Raw genomic sequence first — 14,421 nt, forward strand, 5'->3', positions numbered from 1 at the left:
AACATTTACTTGAAACATTGGCGCATGTTTTGCCTAAAAATATTAATTATCTAATATTAGTAGGGTAGGTTTTTGTTGAAATAAAGTTTTAAATTAATTATTCATCAATTATCAAAACTAAATTTAATAAAATAAAGGTTTAATGATGTATTATTGCTACATTTATTTGATGTATTTTGATATCCATTAATCTTGTACGCGGTAAACGAAGAAAATTTAAGGATGTTCAAGCATTTTCACTTCAATCGAACTACTATGTCTTACGCGATTTGAGGGGTCCTGTCATATGTACAAATAGCTATAGTGAGGAGCCAACCTTGAAAGGTCCAAATTCAGTAGTAGTACTGGTGAACCAGATGACCGTAGAGAAGCTACAAGAAACTAATCACACCAACGAGATTAAAATAGAGTCGTCACTCTTACATCAGCCCAAGTCACTTAAAATTTACCTTCGCGGGTCACTCGGTTTTAAAGACTAGCCCCAATCAAAATATCTCTATCGAGATGATTGAGAACAAACTTCCTACCAGTATAAAATACACTAAAACTTGTTAAGTCAATAAATCTGTAGCACTAATTCTCGTAAATAGCGATAATATACGTATCACTTATTGGTTTGTTTTGTGTACGCTACAACTTTTAACGAGAGACACTATTGATTATCTTAGCTACACTCTGCAAGGTAACAATATGTGTACTGATGGATCAATGTGTAGCAGAAGTGCCTTGTGCATGGTCATTTGGCATGTCCGTATGCGCTGGCTAGAGCGTGCATAATGCTAGACGATAGTGGTATGCTTGTGCATGGTAGGATAGGCGGTGTGTGTGTGGCGAGTATGTTGGGTGGCAAGGCTTCTTGCCCGTGCTATGTTGGATGTGGTATGTGGGGAACACGGATGGGCACGCCAGGCTGCTCATGTGTGGCCATCAAGCCTTATTAGGCAAGGGGTCACCTCAATTGGACTAGCATAAAAGAGGGTTTATTCATCTTCTCTTAGATCTTCATATTTTCTTAGCCTGTGATTGGTCCTTATTATTAGATTGGTTAGTGCACGATCACATCAATTCTCTTTCCACACGTGTACTTAGTTTGTCGTTGGATTAAAAGCATACGATGAACATATATGTGATGTCTCACGTTGGTTGAGGAGGAGAATAAAATACTATTTATAAGGGTGTAGAAACCTTCCCCTAGACGCATTTTAAAGCCTTGAGGGAAGCTCGAAAGGGAAAACCCAAAAAGGACAATATCTATTAGCGGTGGATCTGGGCTGTTACAAATAGTATCAGAGCTAGACATCCGACGATGTGTCAGCCTTCTCGCTGTTCCTCGGAGGAGAGTAGACACAAGGCGGTGTGCCAGTAATGACGCTAGACCCTGAAGGGGGTGGATTTGGTGGCGTTCCCACATTGATTGGAGGAAGGAAAGAGTACCAGCAAGGACGCTGGGCTCCGAAGGGGTGGATTGTGATGTCCCAGTTGGGGAGGAGAACAAAACACTATTTATAAGAGTGTGGAAACCTTACTCTTAAACCCTTGAGGGTAAAGCGCAAAAGGAAAAGCCCAAAAATAATAATATCTGCTAGCGGGGCTATTACAATATATTTACGACCAAAATCAAATTATTATGTTTGGTGTTGGATGAGAAATGTTATCAGAATTTTATATAAATAAAATATTTTCAACAATTTATGGTCAAATTATTTTATTTTTATTAAGTTAAATTATTAAAATAATTTTAATTTAATTTTCATGTGTTAAATTTAATTTTAATTGATAATTATTTTCGTATAAATAATTTTGATAAAATTATATAAATTTTTAATGGTAAATATTTAATACAACTAATGTTTCTAAATTTAAATAATTTAAATGTGGTATATAGTAGTATATATTATATTAAATGATGTATTCTAATAATTTATAATAAAACAATGAAAATAATTCAAAAATGATTTATTTATAAAATAATTATTACTTATAATACTTAACTAAATTTTTTTATTAATTATATTTTAATTTAAATGAATTAATTAAACTTCAAAACTATGATATATTAATATGTGAGCTCATCAAAATTAATCCCAATAAATAATTAATTATAAATAACCAATAAATAATAATCATAATTATTTACCACTTAATTTTTACAAACTAATTAACTAATTAATTATAGTTAAGATAGTGTTAACTAATTACTTTATAACTTTAGTAAATAAGAATTCATTTATTTAATACTTTTTGTCAAAATAAATTAAATATATATTAAACTAATTAATTATAATAATTTTGTAAATGATGATCAACTAACTAATTAAGTTTATTAAAAAAAAGATGGATAAAAATAACAGATAATCTAACTCAACTCAACCCGAAAATCTGTTGAGTTATAAATTTTATTCGAGTCAAAGTCACCCACTCAATAAACTAAAAATTTCTGATTAATCTGAAAAATTTTACCACTAACTTCCTACCCTAAAAAATCTTATAAAAATAAAGCTAAATTAATAAAAATAGTGATAAACTTTATACTTAACTAAAAATATTTAAAAAAATACCTTTTAATTTAATTTTTTTAATTAATAAACTTTTAACTTTTTTGAGTTAAAAATACATTTATTGTTAGTATTATGTTTAAAAAATACTCAAAATAACATTAACGCTTCCTAGGGGTGTACATGGTCCAGGTTGGGTCGGGTTGGGGGATTTTTTTGACCCAACCCAAAAGTTTGGGTTGGTTGGATTGATAACCCAACTCAACCCAAAATTTTTCATAACCCAACCCAACCCAATCCTCTATTTAATTTTTCATAACCCAACCCAATCCTCTATTTATATTATTTTTTAGAATTGGTTAGAGTAAAGGAATAATAGTTATAGTTTAGAAAAATTGGTTAGAGTAAAGGAATAATAGTTATAGTTTATTCTAATGTGTTTTAAAAAGAGTATGAAATATTAGGTATTTTAAAATAAATGTTCATGGACTAACCTCTGGCAAACCCATTAATATGAAAAAAATTTCATAATACTTCTATATATTTTATTTATCTCGGGTCAACCCGAGCGTTTTGCCCATGAACCCGAAACCGAACCGATTCAGTTCGGGTTCAGAAAAATGAACCCAACCCTACTCGAAATGCTAATCCAACCCAACCCAACCTTATAGTTCGGGTTGAGTTGGTTCAGGTTGTCGGGTTGCTAGGTTGAATGTACACCCCTACTTCCTACCTTTATAAAAAAAGGTTTATTTCATAAATTATTTAATATTTTAATGTTATATAAAAAGTTTATGAGTATTTTTAAAATGTGTATTACCTATAAAAAATATTTTAAAATTTTTTAAAATAAAATAAAAGATATATATATATATATATATATATATATATTTTTTTTTTTTTTTGAAGTTTTTAATTTTTTTTAAGTATTAATGAAATATTTAAAAATTTAATAATATTTTTAAAATTATTTGGTATTTTTAAAAAAATAAAATATTAATGTTTCTATCGAAAACGTAATTAAGAAGTATTTTCTAAAATTAAAAAAGTATTTTTATTAATTTAACCTAAACCCTTATATTGTTTTTTTTGTCTTTATCTCACCAAAATTACGACTTCTCAACTATTTCCTTTTCCTCTGAGTCGTCGTCGTCGCGTTGTTCCTCACTCGTTAGAGACTCCGACTATACTCCTCCGCATTGCCACTGCCGTATGCTTCCATCTCTTCCTGATCCACTTTGAGTTCATCCTTCCTACAACTGAGGACGAATCCTAACATGGCATTCAAGTTGGATCTGTTCCTTTTCTCGGTTGCTCTCATCCTTTCGCCTGTATTTTCCGATCTGATCTTCTCCAAGGTTGATCGCCGGGTAAGTTTCTCAGGAAGACTTCGTTATTATCTTTTATACATATTTCAATTGCTCAATTGGATTAGATTCCTTCTTTTGTTTCATTCATTTGGGTAATGCTTAGAGATTTGGGTTTTATGATAGGGTTTAGTTCTCAATTGTTAATTATCAACACTAATTCTCACATTTTCTTCTCTTGAACTCTGTATGGTTGCTGCACTTGCGGATTTTGAAATTCCATTTTTTGATGTAATTTATTCACCTCGGCATGGTGTCGTTGACTGTATTTCTCTTCCCGCTTGCAGATTGACTTGACTTCTCAGATTGTTCGCGTATCTTCAACTATAAGGGTACGTATCTCTTGCTGCTATTTTCTTTTTATTGTTCTTGAACTTGACATGAACTTGGAAAGGCGCAGTTATTGCCACATTCTTTGTGATGGGGCACATTGTAGAATAGTGTGTAGGAGTTGCAGTATAATGAGTCAGCGTAAGGAGGAAATGGGTGTTTGAGTATCTATGCTTTTGTAACTTCTTCATGCTGTTCCAGGTAGAAAATGAGGGGACTGATGCGGTGTCTGAAGTATTGTTAACCTTTCCCGAAGAACAAGCAAAACACTTGGCTCATATTCAAGTAACATTGAATGAAAGAAAAGGGAAAGCCAAAGGATCTGCTATAAATTTCCCTGTCGATGTTGTTTATCCCAAGGAAACGCCTCCAGCATTGAAATTTTACTCGGTATCTCTACCAAAAGGATTAAACCAGGGTGAAAGCTTGACTTTTGATGTCTTGGCTGTTTTCACCCATGTGTTGCATCCATTCCCAGAGAAAATCACCCAGGCTGATGTTCAGTTTGTAGTGTTTCTTGACACTGCATACTTTTTGTCTCCTTATTCTGTCAAGGTCCAGTCACTGAGTGTTAAATTGCCTGAAGCAAGAATTGAATCTTATACAAAATTGGAAAACACGAAGACTCATGGTTCTGAGATCAAATATGGTCCTTATGAGAATCTTCCCCCATATTCAGTGAAACCCATACGCTTTCATTTTGAAAACAATAGTCCATTTCCTGTTGCTCAAGAGCTTGTCCGTGAGGTAGAGATTTCTCACTGGGGCAGCATTCAAATAACAGAGCATTATAATCTTGTCCATGGTGGTGCTCAAAGTAGAGGGGAATTTTCCAGGTATTTCCTCGTTTTCTTTCTTCTTTCCACTAGTTATTGAAAGTTCTTGTTCTATCAGGACATGCAACTTTTTTGCTTATTTCTGCCGCAGGCTTGATTATCAAGCCAGACCTTATGCAAGAGGGGCTTCAGCGTTCAGAAATCTTGTTGCAAAACTACCACCAAGAACTCATTCGGTATACTATAGGGACGAAATTGGAAACATCTCTACATCTCATCTATGGGGCGATTCTAAGAAGGTGAAAATTTTGTTTTAGCAATATGACGACCTCAATTTTCTACCCGATTATTTTCTTAATTATTTTCTAAATTTTCAGACTGAGCTGGAGATTGAACCTAGATATCCAATGTTTGGTGGTTGGAGAACTTCTTTTACTATTGGATATGGTTTGCCACTTCAGGATTTTCTATTTCAGGATCAGGGAAAACGCTTTCTTAACATCACTTTTGGTTCTCCTATAAATGAAGTTGTGATTGATAGGCTCATTGTCAGGGTAATTTCTTTTCTTCTTCTATGGTTATATGCTGAAATGTGATTGATAGGCTCTTGCCACCAGAAACATAGCCTCCTAAAGTTTTGGGATTTATTAGATCAAAAAATAAAATTTGGCATCCTTTATATTGGCAACACTTTCCTGAAATTTTATTTGACGTTCTAAAACTTAGGTAACATTCAGCAAAGGCTATGTGCAAATTTATGGGTTAATTGCTTCGCATCTTTTATGTGCTATATGAAATTTTGTACCATTTGACATTGTTGCAACTTTTATATTTACTTATACGTCATTATTTCTTTTCAAATGGTTACTATGATTTCTGTTTTTTTGTTGTCTGCTGTGTTCAAGAGATGCATCAGTGGATTGAATTCGGTTTGTGTAGAACTAGAACGAAATCTTTCTTTTCTTCTTCTTATAAATGACTGTTTTTTTTTTTTTGTAAACTTCAGGTTGTTTTACCCGAGGGCTCCAGAGATATGTCTGTGTCTGTTCCATTTTCTCATAAACAGTGGCTCGAGGTAGTGTAGACTAGTGACAGAACTCTTTTATTAGTCTCTTTTCTGTTTATTTGTTGATTTTTTTTTTTCAAAAAGACACGTTAATTTTGTTTCCCTGAAGTTTCTATTTTAATTATTACAGACAAAACTTTCACACTTGGACATTGAGGGTAGACCAGTGGTTGTACTGGAAAAGGAAAATGTTGTGCCGGAGCATAATCAGCACTTCCAGGTATCATCTGTCTTTAAATCAAAATTGATCTGCATGTGGATGTTCGTTATCACTATTGATTTGACAACTTCATGGACGTAGTAGTCATTCTATGAGTTGTACCTGTACGGTTGAAGTAAAGGTTTCTCACATCTGAATTGTGAAGTATGCTAACTCTCTCTTACGTTATTTGCAGGTCTACTACAAGTTCAACTGCATTTCAATGCTCAGGGAGCCTGTGATGTTGATTTTTGGATTCTTTATCCTTTTTGTCTCGGGCATCATTTATATGCATTCTGACATGTCAATTTCAAAGTCTTCTGCTTCTTATTTAGCGAAGTTACAATGGGATGAGGTAAGGAAGATGGTATTCTCTATGGTATTCTTCCAAGTATTTAGATGCTTTCGGCAGGGCTACAGTAGAAGATGCCTTGCATTTCTGTCGCTGGACTCTCACTGCCTTGTTGCATTGGCCATCTCATTTCAGGTGCAAACTGTGATTCAACAAGTTCAGAATATTATCAACAGATGCTTAACCATACACGATAAACTGGAAGCATCATTGCGTGATCTTTCTCGGACTGGTGACATCCAAGCTTGTAAAGCAGCTCGTAAAGCAGCTGATGCTTCATTGAAAGAGCTTTCAAAAGAGTTAAAGCCTTTGATTTCATTCTTGCAGTCATCCCAGCAGGCTACCCATATATTGCCCAAGGTTCAATTGCTTCTGATTTTCCCACATAGATTAAAACCATGATTAGTATGCATTGACAAACAAATTATAGTGTGATATGTAAAAAGAGATGTCTCTTGTTGGCTTGAACTAAATTTTGATGTTTACTAACTGATTTTGAAAAGTGGGGATGCTGGCTGCCACGAACGATCTAATATTAAGTATGAAGTCTTGCTGCTCGTGCAGGTGGAAGAGTTGGTGGCCAAGGAGAGAGATCTGCAGGAGAGGCTGATTGTGAAACACACGACGGTGGTGGACTGCTATGAGAAGAAGTATGGGGGACGTGAAATTGAGAACAGGGTTGCTTCACAGCAGCAAAGAATTACAGCCTTGAGGCAGGAAGTTGACGATCTACTCGAGTTTATCGATGAAATATAATGAATTGGCAAATACTGGCAGCGTTAGCGTATTCATCTTCACAGCCACGTAATGCCTAAGATAGACTGGCGAATGTTTGTTTCAGGTTCAGAATTTTGTTGTGCTTTATTTAGAGAATTTGGTTAACCTTCTAAATTATGAACCTGTAAACTGATGACTTGCAATGTTTTGAATTTTGATCCAATTAGAAAGAATAGACCTGGAATAGAGAGGATGCTTTGTTTACAGAATTCCTTTTTGTTTCATTGAAATTATCCTCTGTTAGGAAGGTTTTGAAGGAGTGATTCTAATATCTTTAGGTGATGTGAGAATTAAGAAACTAGAGGCTTTGGAGAGGATCTTGGACAACGTATGTGAGGCGGAGGAGCTTATCCGGAAGGACATTAGTTGGAGATAGAAATACCGACCTTTGAAATGATAATTAGTGACTTATCATCTCAGCGATTGACAATATTAAGGTGAAGGTTTGAGCGTCAGTTAGCCATGTGGTGACCTCTCTGCTCTCTTACTTGGGCGCTGTCTAATTACATTTTGATTGCAAGGAAATTATTAGAAACTAAAGACCAAACCGAACCCTCAGTTCTCGAAATAGTTAAGTCGAGCAAATCGAAGTACATCTTCGTTCTCGAAATAGTTAAGTCGAGCAAATCGAAGTACATCTTCTAGCAGTTCAAAATCAAACTAGTTTGCTTTGGAGTATGGTATAAATCTAGCGGTGCTTGAGAGGAATAGAGATGGTGGGAAGGTTGTAAGTTCGGTCGCAGCTGGGTAGAGAATGAAGAAGATAGTGTAAAATAGAGAGGAAGGAGATACTTTCATGGTTGTGCCACCATTGTTACTGCCATCGATATGTTGCCGATGACCCGCCATGTATTGTGAGAGGAGAGGGAGAGTGTGTTCATATTTTGGAAAGAAATGAACTATTTGTGTATGAACTTTCTGGATCGACTCATGGCTTGTTGATCCTCTTGAAGAGTTTATCGAAATATACCTTTAGTGGTTCAAGAGTTACTTTATGATCATATCATAAAGAGATTGTTCATTAAAGGATGATTTTGTATTTGAATCATAGCATAACACAAAAATTAAAGATCTACTAGAGGAGTTTTCTCATTATTAAACGCTTAAACTTTATTTTACTTCATAAAGTACTCTTTCTTAGGTGTTCGGTTTGCACCGGGCCCTCAATCAAACTATTATCTCGGCTCATATTCTCATCTACTAGGACCTCTCTATCAACATGTTTAACTAACCTAAAACTTTATCTGTAGGCTTTGTTTATGCTTACTACAAATTTTAGACTCGTATGTAAGATTTGCTCTCGGTCAAATGACTCATCTACTCAACTCACTAGCAGCTTGAAGTACCGCGGAGTCCGATGGCCAAGAATACTTATTGTCCCTAACTTAGCACACAATGCAACAATTTGGAGTTCTGCGATGATTAGTAGACTAAGAATACTCATACAGATCTCATAACATAATTAGCTCATAAGCATAAATTAGAGTATACGTCTACTTATTAATCATGAATTTCTAGCATACTCACATCTTATGCATGCATTTACAACTATGCAATTTACATTGATTTAATATCTCCCAATCGCATCGTTAACATGCTATATTCGTGTATAGCAAGTCAAAACTTGTTTTGGAGTTTCGATAAGCTACTTGGATCGTTAATCACTTCTCTTCTATAATTTGCTCTTAATCGTTAATCACTTCTCTTCTATAATTTGCTCTTAATATGACAATTTCGTCATAATAAGTCAGTATAAGCCGATATTGATTGAACAACTTATTCTCTTCGATTCAACCCAACATATGTATTGCCCTCGTCCTTCCGAGTCTAAAACATCCCATACTCACACGAAACTCATTCCACGCTCCTTGGATTTAGAATTTTTTTTCTCAAATTCATTGCGAGTTTTGGTCCTATGTTTGTTCTTTGTTCTCTTACTCAACCTTACATAAATCCACATTAAAAACGTCCCCTTAATCCCTCTTCAACTTGTACCCTTCACTATCGCTTCAATCGTTCTCTCTAACACGAGTTTCTCCTCTTTTTTTCCAGTTATTTATTTATTTATGATCATTATTTATTTAGAATATTAAAAATATATATTTTTATAATAATTATTCCAACACAAGTTTATTAAGTCAAAAAAAAAAAAAAAAAAAAAAAAAAATATATATATATATATAAAATACAATTTGGATGAAATTAAAAGTTTCCGATAAAATTTGAATTAGGTAAGGATAAACTTTTGTGCTGAGTGAGGTTTTGAAGGAAATTCGGTAACAGGCAGAGCAGAGCAGGGCCATGGCAGCTTGGGGTTTGTGAATTTTAGAGATACGGTTTCACTTTCACGTTCAGTGCAGCTTCTTCTTCTTCTCTTTCATTTCCAGTTCTTCTACTTTCTGCATCATCGATGGAGACTTCTCTCAGATGTGGCGGAGACTCCAGAGCCTTAAGAATCCACGCCAAGGAGAAGATTCCTCTCGACTCCAACATTTTCTTGCAGGTATTCCTATGGTCAGCGCTGGTGTTTGTAGAATTCAGCAATGTTATCCTGCGTTTTGATCTTTTGTATTGGTTTTAGTGTTCCTGTGTCGCATTGATTGGGAAACGTATCTTAGAGGATTGTGTTGTGTTGATGTAGAAGAATAGTGGATTTTTTAGACCTTAGTTCTTACTGACATTCATTTTCCTAAGGTTCATGGAGAGCTAGATACAAGAATGGGAGAACCGAGTCTACTTGCTGCTTCCGTGAGACAATTTTTCCCCGACGTAAGGTTTTCTTCTGTGGAATCAATTTACTTTGTACAGGCCCGGATTTTTTTTTTATATCATTGTTTTGTAAATCAAATGTAGTTGTTTGCAAGCGCGGGTATAGGGGTGCAATATGACAAATATAGGAAACTTCAGCATTTTGCTCGAGGGAAAATGTCTTTTCCTGTGACAACCGATGGTATGTTGCAATTTAGTATTAAAGGGCAATCTCATCATGACAAGGATTTTAAGCAGGTTAGTATCGATTTACTATATCTCGGGATACGGAAACGAAAAAAAGCAAAGGTGTAAAAGTGATGGTTTCTTTGGTTTTCTTCTGCAACCAGTTTTGTTCCATTGTTTTTTTGGCAGACTAATTTCAAAGGGGCTGCTGAATTTTCCTTGGGTGTATATAATGTCCAAGGGGAGCAAGATGTAAGGGTCAAACTAGGATTTGAAGTGTTCGAAAAGGTAGAGTTCTCTGTTTTTGTAGTGGTCATTCAAATCATATATTTACTTTCTATACTAGATGCTATTTGATTGTCTCTATGTTATGTTATCATTTATTATCTTGTAGCCCTTCTCTAGAAATAATATATATATATATAAACACACACACACACACATATATATAATATATAAGAATTGCAAAAGGAGATTAGAAGTTCTCTTTAGTTGTGAACCTAGGATTGAAGAGCCGGGTATGGGGCCTTGAGACAACAGACCCTGTCTTTTTCTTTTCTTCCAATTTTGCAGCTGATTTGTCTACGGGTGTTGGGACAAAGGCAGGGCTTCTATTTGATGAAATACAGTATTTAGGGAGGCATTTTGTTTGTATAAAAACCTATAAAATGGCCTCGTTTAGCATGAGCAAATAGCAGTAAAGAGAAACTTGAGGACTGTTTAAAACTTAATCCTTATCAAGCATGTTATCATGAAGCTCCTTAATACTACAGGAAGTTGACCACTTAGACATCCCCTGAGACATTGTAAACCAAGCTGAAATTTGGAGCTAGAGAAGAATTTTAACAAACCCACTCTCTGAATATCAAAGATTGTAGATTGTCTTGATCCTTGCTCAAGCAGGGCTTTCCAATGAGTCCTTATACAAAATCCATTATTCAAACTTTATCGCTGACTGCTATAATCGAGCATCACATCAGAGACTTTCTTGGAGAGTGTTAGATAAAGAAAATGGTTTCATCTGGTCATTAACAAGACAATCTTACTTATTAATGCATACCTCTGCATTGGATACATTATAAAAAGAAATATGATCTTATAATTTAGATTTCTGGTCAAATTTGTCCCTATAATTTGGAGAAAGTTAGAATTTCGTTCATATGGCAGTATTTTAAAAAGCATTCAAGATGTAAGGGTTGAGACGAAGCAACAACCTTCAACATATACAGAGAGGTTTATGCCTTTGTTGAGAGAAGTGTAAGCCTCTATGTGTGTTCCTCATGAGGCTATAAGGCGTAAGCCTTATGTTTATTTGTAATGGTTGTGGGCCATGGGTCCATGTGGTGTATTTAATTTATGCAGTGCATGTTTTTTTACTTAATTCGGGGTCATGGTTCATGCGCATATCAAAGAAATTGAAAAATGCACTGAAAAGTGAAAAAGGCATGCCTAAAAAGTTCAATCGGTTTACTAAAGGAAAACAAAAAAAAGTGCAAGCTGTAGTTATTTTAAACTAGAACAACTACTGTGAGTTTTTGCATTAGGTAAAGAAAGTTTGCAAGGTGACTAGCTCTTTGACGGCAACTCACCAAAGTGAATTTTGTTCTCTCCTCCTTTAATTTTGTTTTGATTTTTTTTTTTTTTCATTTATGCACGAAAAAGCTGAGTTTCATTCTTTTGAATTTGCAATGGTTGTGGGGTAGCCTGATTTGTATTTCAGATATTGGTTTGATTTTGTTGGATTGGAGTATGTTTTTGTAGTTCATTCTTGGACCCCCTTTTGTTGGACTTCTTTTTTGTATGCCTTTGTTCCACCCCCCCCCCCCCCCCCCCCCCCCCCAAAAAAAAAAAAAAAAAAAAAAAGAAAGTTAAGAATTCGTAAGGTTTTATGATTTAAATTTAATTTTTTAGTTTAAAATGAGGCTTAAGCCTCATACCGCCTCAAAGCTTATGCCTCGCTTCTCCATAAGAATACATCTTGAGGCCATCTTAAGCCTTTTGAAACACTACCTACAGTTTTAAAAGTTAGATTTTGTCCTTTTCGTGTGATAAAACCCTACCGTAAGAATTATTTATGTGAGTTTATCCAACCACGGTAGACTATTTATGAAGTTTTATCAAACTATAAGGACAAAGTTCTAACTTTGAAATTATAACTTTTTCCTCACGACAAACTAAATTTGTAATTTAACCTAAATTTCTTTGAAAGTTCCTTCAGAAACTATGCTTATAACTGAAGATGTTAGGCAGCAAAAATGGCATAGTTTCTATTGGTTGGAAAGAAAAATGCTCTCATAGCTCAATAGACATAATCGGTCTCTCTGAGTGAGACCTGAAGATCTTTTCACCCTGAAGTATCATTTCATGTGAAACCAGCTAATTGTTTCGGGGGGGATCCTTGGGCGGGGAAGAAGTTGAACTATTCCATTCCAAGACTTTGATGTGACTGTATATAGGAGACTGCCAGAACTGATTGTTCAGTTTGTTCTTGCACTTCTGAAAAGCTGTAAATGATCCTTGATGAACAGGCTGCTTTTCCAACCAGTTGCTGGATGTTAGATTGTGGAGGTAGGAAACCTTGGGGAACTTCGCTAAGAGTCTTTGGACTTGTTCGGGAACTAGTTTCAGAACAAGTTTCTATTTTGTTTTTAAATTTGTGGGAACATAGTGAAAGAAATCCCAAGTCCTTTGTCACTCAAATTGGAAAGAAATATCCCAGCCTTCTTGATCTCACTAAAGCGACGTGGAAATATACCTCCTACAGGTTAAATTCTTTCAGCCTACTTTATTTAACATTGGGTGAGACTAATACTTGATGGAGAGAAAAACCTGTTGTTGTTGTTGATGTCTGCTTTTGAAAGAGTTTGGATTTGAATAATAGTGCCTCCCTATGCATCGAGTCCCCATGGATTCATGGAGCGTATGTCTTTTTAAACAAATCATGGAGCATGTTTGTCCTGGTCACTTTTTTAGTATAAAAGCCACAACTCTTTGGTTAAGGAAGGCCCTCATAATTTTTTAGGGCATTGTGAGTAGTAGTACATGTGATTCTACTATTAGTTTGTTTTTTTTAGCTTCCTTTGGAGTGTCCCTCCAAAAGAATTTTTAATCAATGCCAAATTGTCGTAGTTCTTTAATCTCAATTGACTTTGCAACTGACATGATAAGATTTTTTTTCCTTCACCTTTCTAGTTCAAGTGGCCTGAACCTTATATTATCATGCTTGACATGACAGCTTAACACATTACATTATAATGCAATTATTGGTCTAAAATTGCACTGTTCTATATGGGTTTTTTTTTCACTTTCTTCCACCTCTTTTATACAGATACCATATCTTCAGATCAGGGAAAACAATTGGACATTGAATGCAGACATCAATGGTAGATGGAGTGTGAGATTCATTCTGTGAGAATTAGAAGTAGAAGTTGGACTTTCTCCTTCAGAAATTGTAGGCTCAGCTGCAGAATTCCTTTCTAAAATTTGTATGTTCCTTTAGATCCATTGATTTATTCCTATTAGAGCATTGTTTCAACAATTTTCTGATGAAACTGATACATGTTGCAGCTTCTTTATAATAAATGTTCTTTTATCACTTCATTTTATCAAGGTTCATGCAGGGTGTCACGCTCATGCTTGTCCATGGCGTGTAGCCTATGACTGCCTGACGAATGTCCCGGTCTTGCTTGTCCAGGACATGTTGTCCATAGTTGCATGCCCGTTCTAAAACTCCTTTTACATGCTTTCATCCTAGATAGGCCTTTACCATTTCACATTGGGTCAACACAGGGGTGTATGACTGTTCACCAAAACCATGTCTACACCTGATAGGGCTAAAATGCCCCTAAATGTACTATAGCGGGATATGACTAGTTGTCACTTCTTCTTACCCTGAGTTATATGCTATTTAAGCCTTGGTATTTCTCAATTTGCTTATAGTAATATAACATTGTTTCTTTCAATTCTTCACACAATTTTCAAATGTATTTCCTCGCGCACGTTTTCTAAACCTTTTCTCACAACGTGACTCGAGGTCTGAACATACGTCGACATTGTCCACGATGTCCGAGTTTCTCACGGTTGATTTGTTCGCTTGGTTAGAACAAATGCCGCACAATCGCTAAC

The 14,421-nt window shown here is 35.1% G+C and overlaps 2 protein-coding genes across 2 annotated transcripts; both read left to right on the forward strand.

Annotated features, from left to right (window-relative positions):
- The first annotated feature begins 3,601 nt into the window (after positions 1-3,601).
- LOC111798651 (dolichyl-diphosphooligosaccharide--protein glycosyltransferase subunit 1A) lies at positions 3,602-7,571 on the forward strand. Its single transcript, XM_023681930.2, has 10 exons — positions 3,602-3,865; positions 4,150-4,194; positions 4,394-5,028; positions 5,120-5,267; positions 5,346-5,522; positions 5,975-6,043; positions 6,165-6,254; positions 6,430-6,588; positions 6,721-6,945; positions 7,150-7,571. Exons 1-10 carry the CDS (start codon positions 3,773-3,775, stop codon positions 7,339-7,341), a joined length of 1,833 nt encoding a protein of 610 aa, XP_023537698.2. The 5' UTR covers positions 3,602-3,772; the 3' UTR covers positions 7,342-7,571.
- A 1,998-nt stretch (positions 7,572-9,569) lies between these two features.
- On the forward strand, positions 9,570-13,896 carry LOC111798123 (outer envelope pore protein 21, chloroplastic). The gene is made up of 5 exons (XM_023681100.2): positions 9,570-9,865; positions 10,057-10,131; positions 10,216-10,368; positions 10,486-10,584; positions 13,625-13,896. Exons 1-5 carry the CDS (start codon positions 9,773-9,775, stop codon positions 13,706-13,708), a joined length of 504 nt encoding a protein of 167 aa, XP_023536868.2. The 5' UTR covers positions 9,570-9,772; the 3' UTR covers positions 13,709-13,896.
- Positions 13,897-14,421: the final 525 nt, after the last annotated feature.

This window comes from Cucurbita pepo, chromosome 7 (genome assembly GCF_057944985.1).
Source record: "Cucurbita pepo subsp. pepo isolate OVF chromosome 7, ASM5794498v1, whole genome shotgun sequence".
In the NCBI taxonomy this organism is placed as follows: Eukaryota; Viridiplantae; Streptophyta; class Magnoliopsida; order Cucurbitales; family Cucurbitaceae; genus Cucurbita; species Cucurbita pepo.

What these genes read in the sequence shown, in the direction of transcription:
- LOC111798651 (XM_023681930.2), top strand. Translation starts at nt 3,773, where the DNA reads ATGGCATTCAAGTTGGATCTGTTCCTTTTCTCGGTTGCTCTCATCCTT. An exon ending in AGTAGAGGGGAATTTTCCAG is followed by an intron (nt 5,029 to 5,119) that starts GTATTTCCTCGT and finishes TTTCTGCCGCAG; the next exon opens with GCTTGATTATCAAGCCAGAC. An exon ending in AGCATAATCAGCACTTCCAG is followed by an intron (nt 6,255 to 6,429) that starts GTATCATCTGTC and finishes CGTTATTTGCAG; the next exon opens with GTCTACTACAAGTTCAACTG.
- LOC111798123 (XM_023681100.2), top strand. Translation starts at nt 9,773, where the DNA reads ATGGAGACTTCTCTCAGATGTGGCGGAGACTCCAGAGCCTTAAGAATC. An exon ending in TGAGACAATTTTTCCCCGAC is followed by an intron (nt 10,132 to 10,215) that starts GTAAGGTTTTCT and finishes AATCAAATGTAG; the next exon opens with TTGTTTGCAAGCGCGGGTAT. An exon ending in ATGACAAGGATTTTAAGCAG is followed by an intron (nt 10,369 to 10,485) that starts GTTAGTATCGAT and finishes TTTTTTTGGCAG; the next exon opens with ACTAATTTCAAAGGGGCTGC.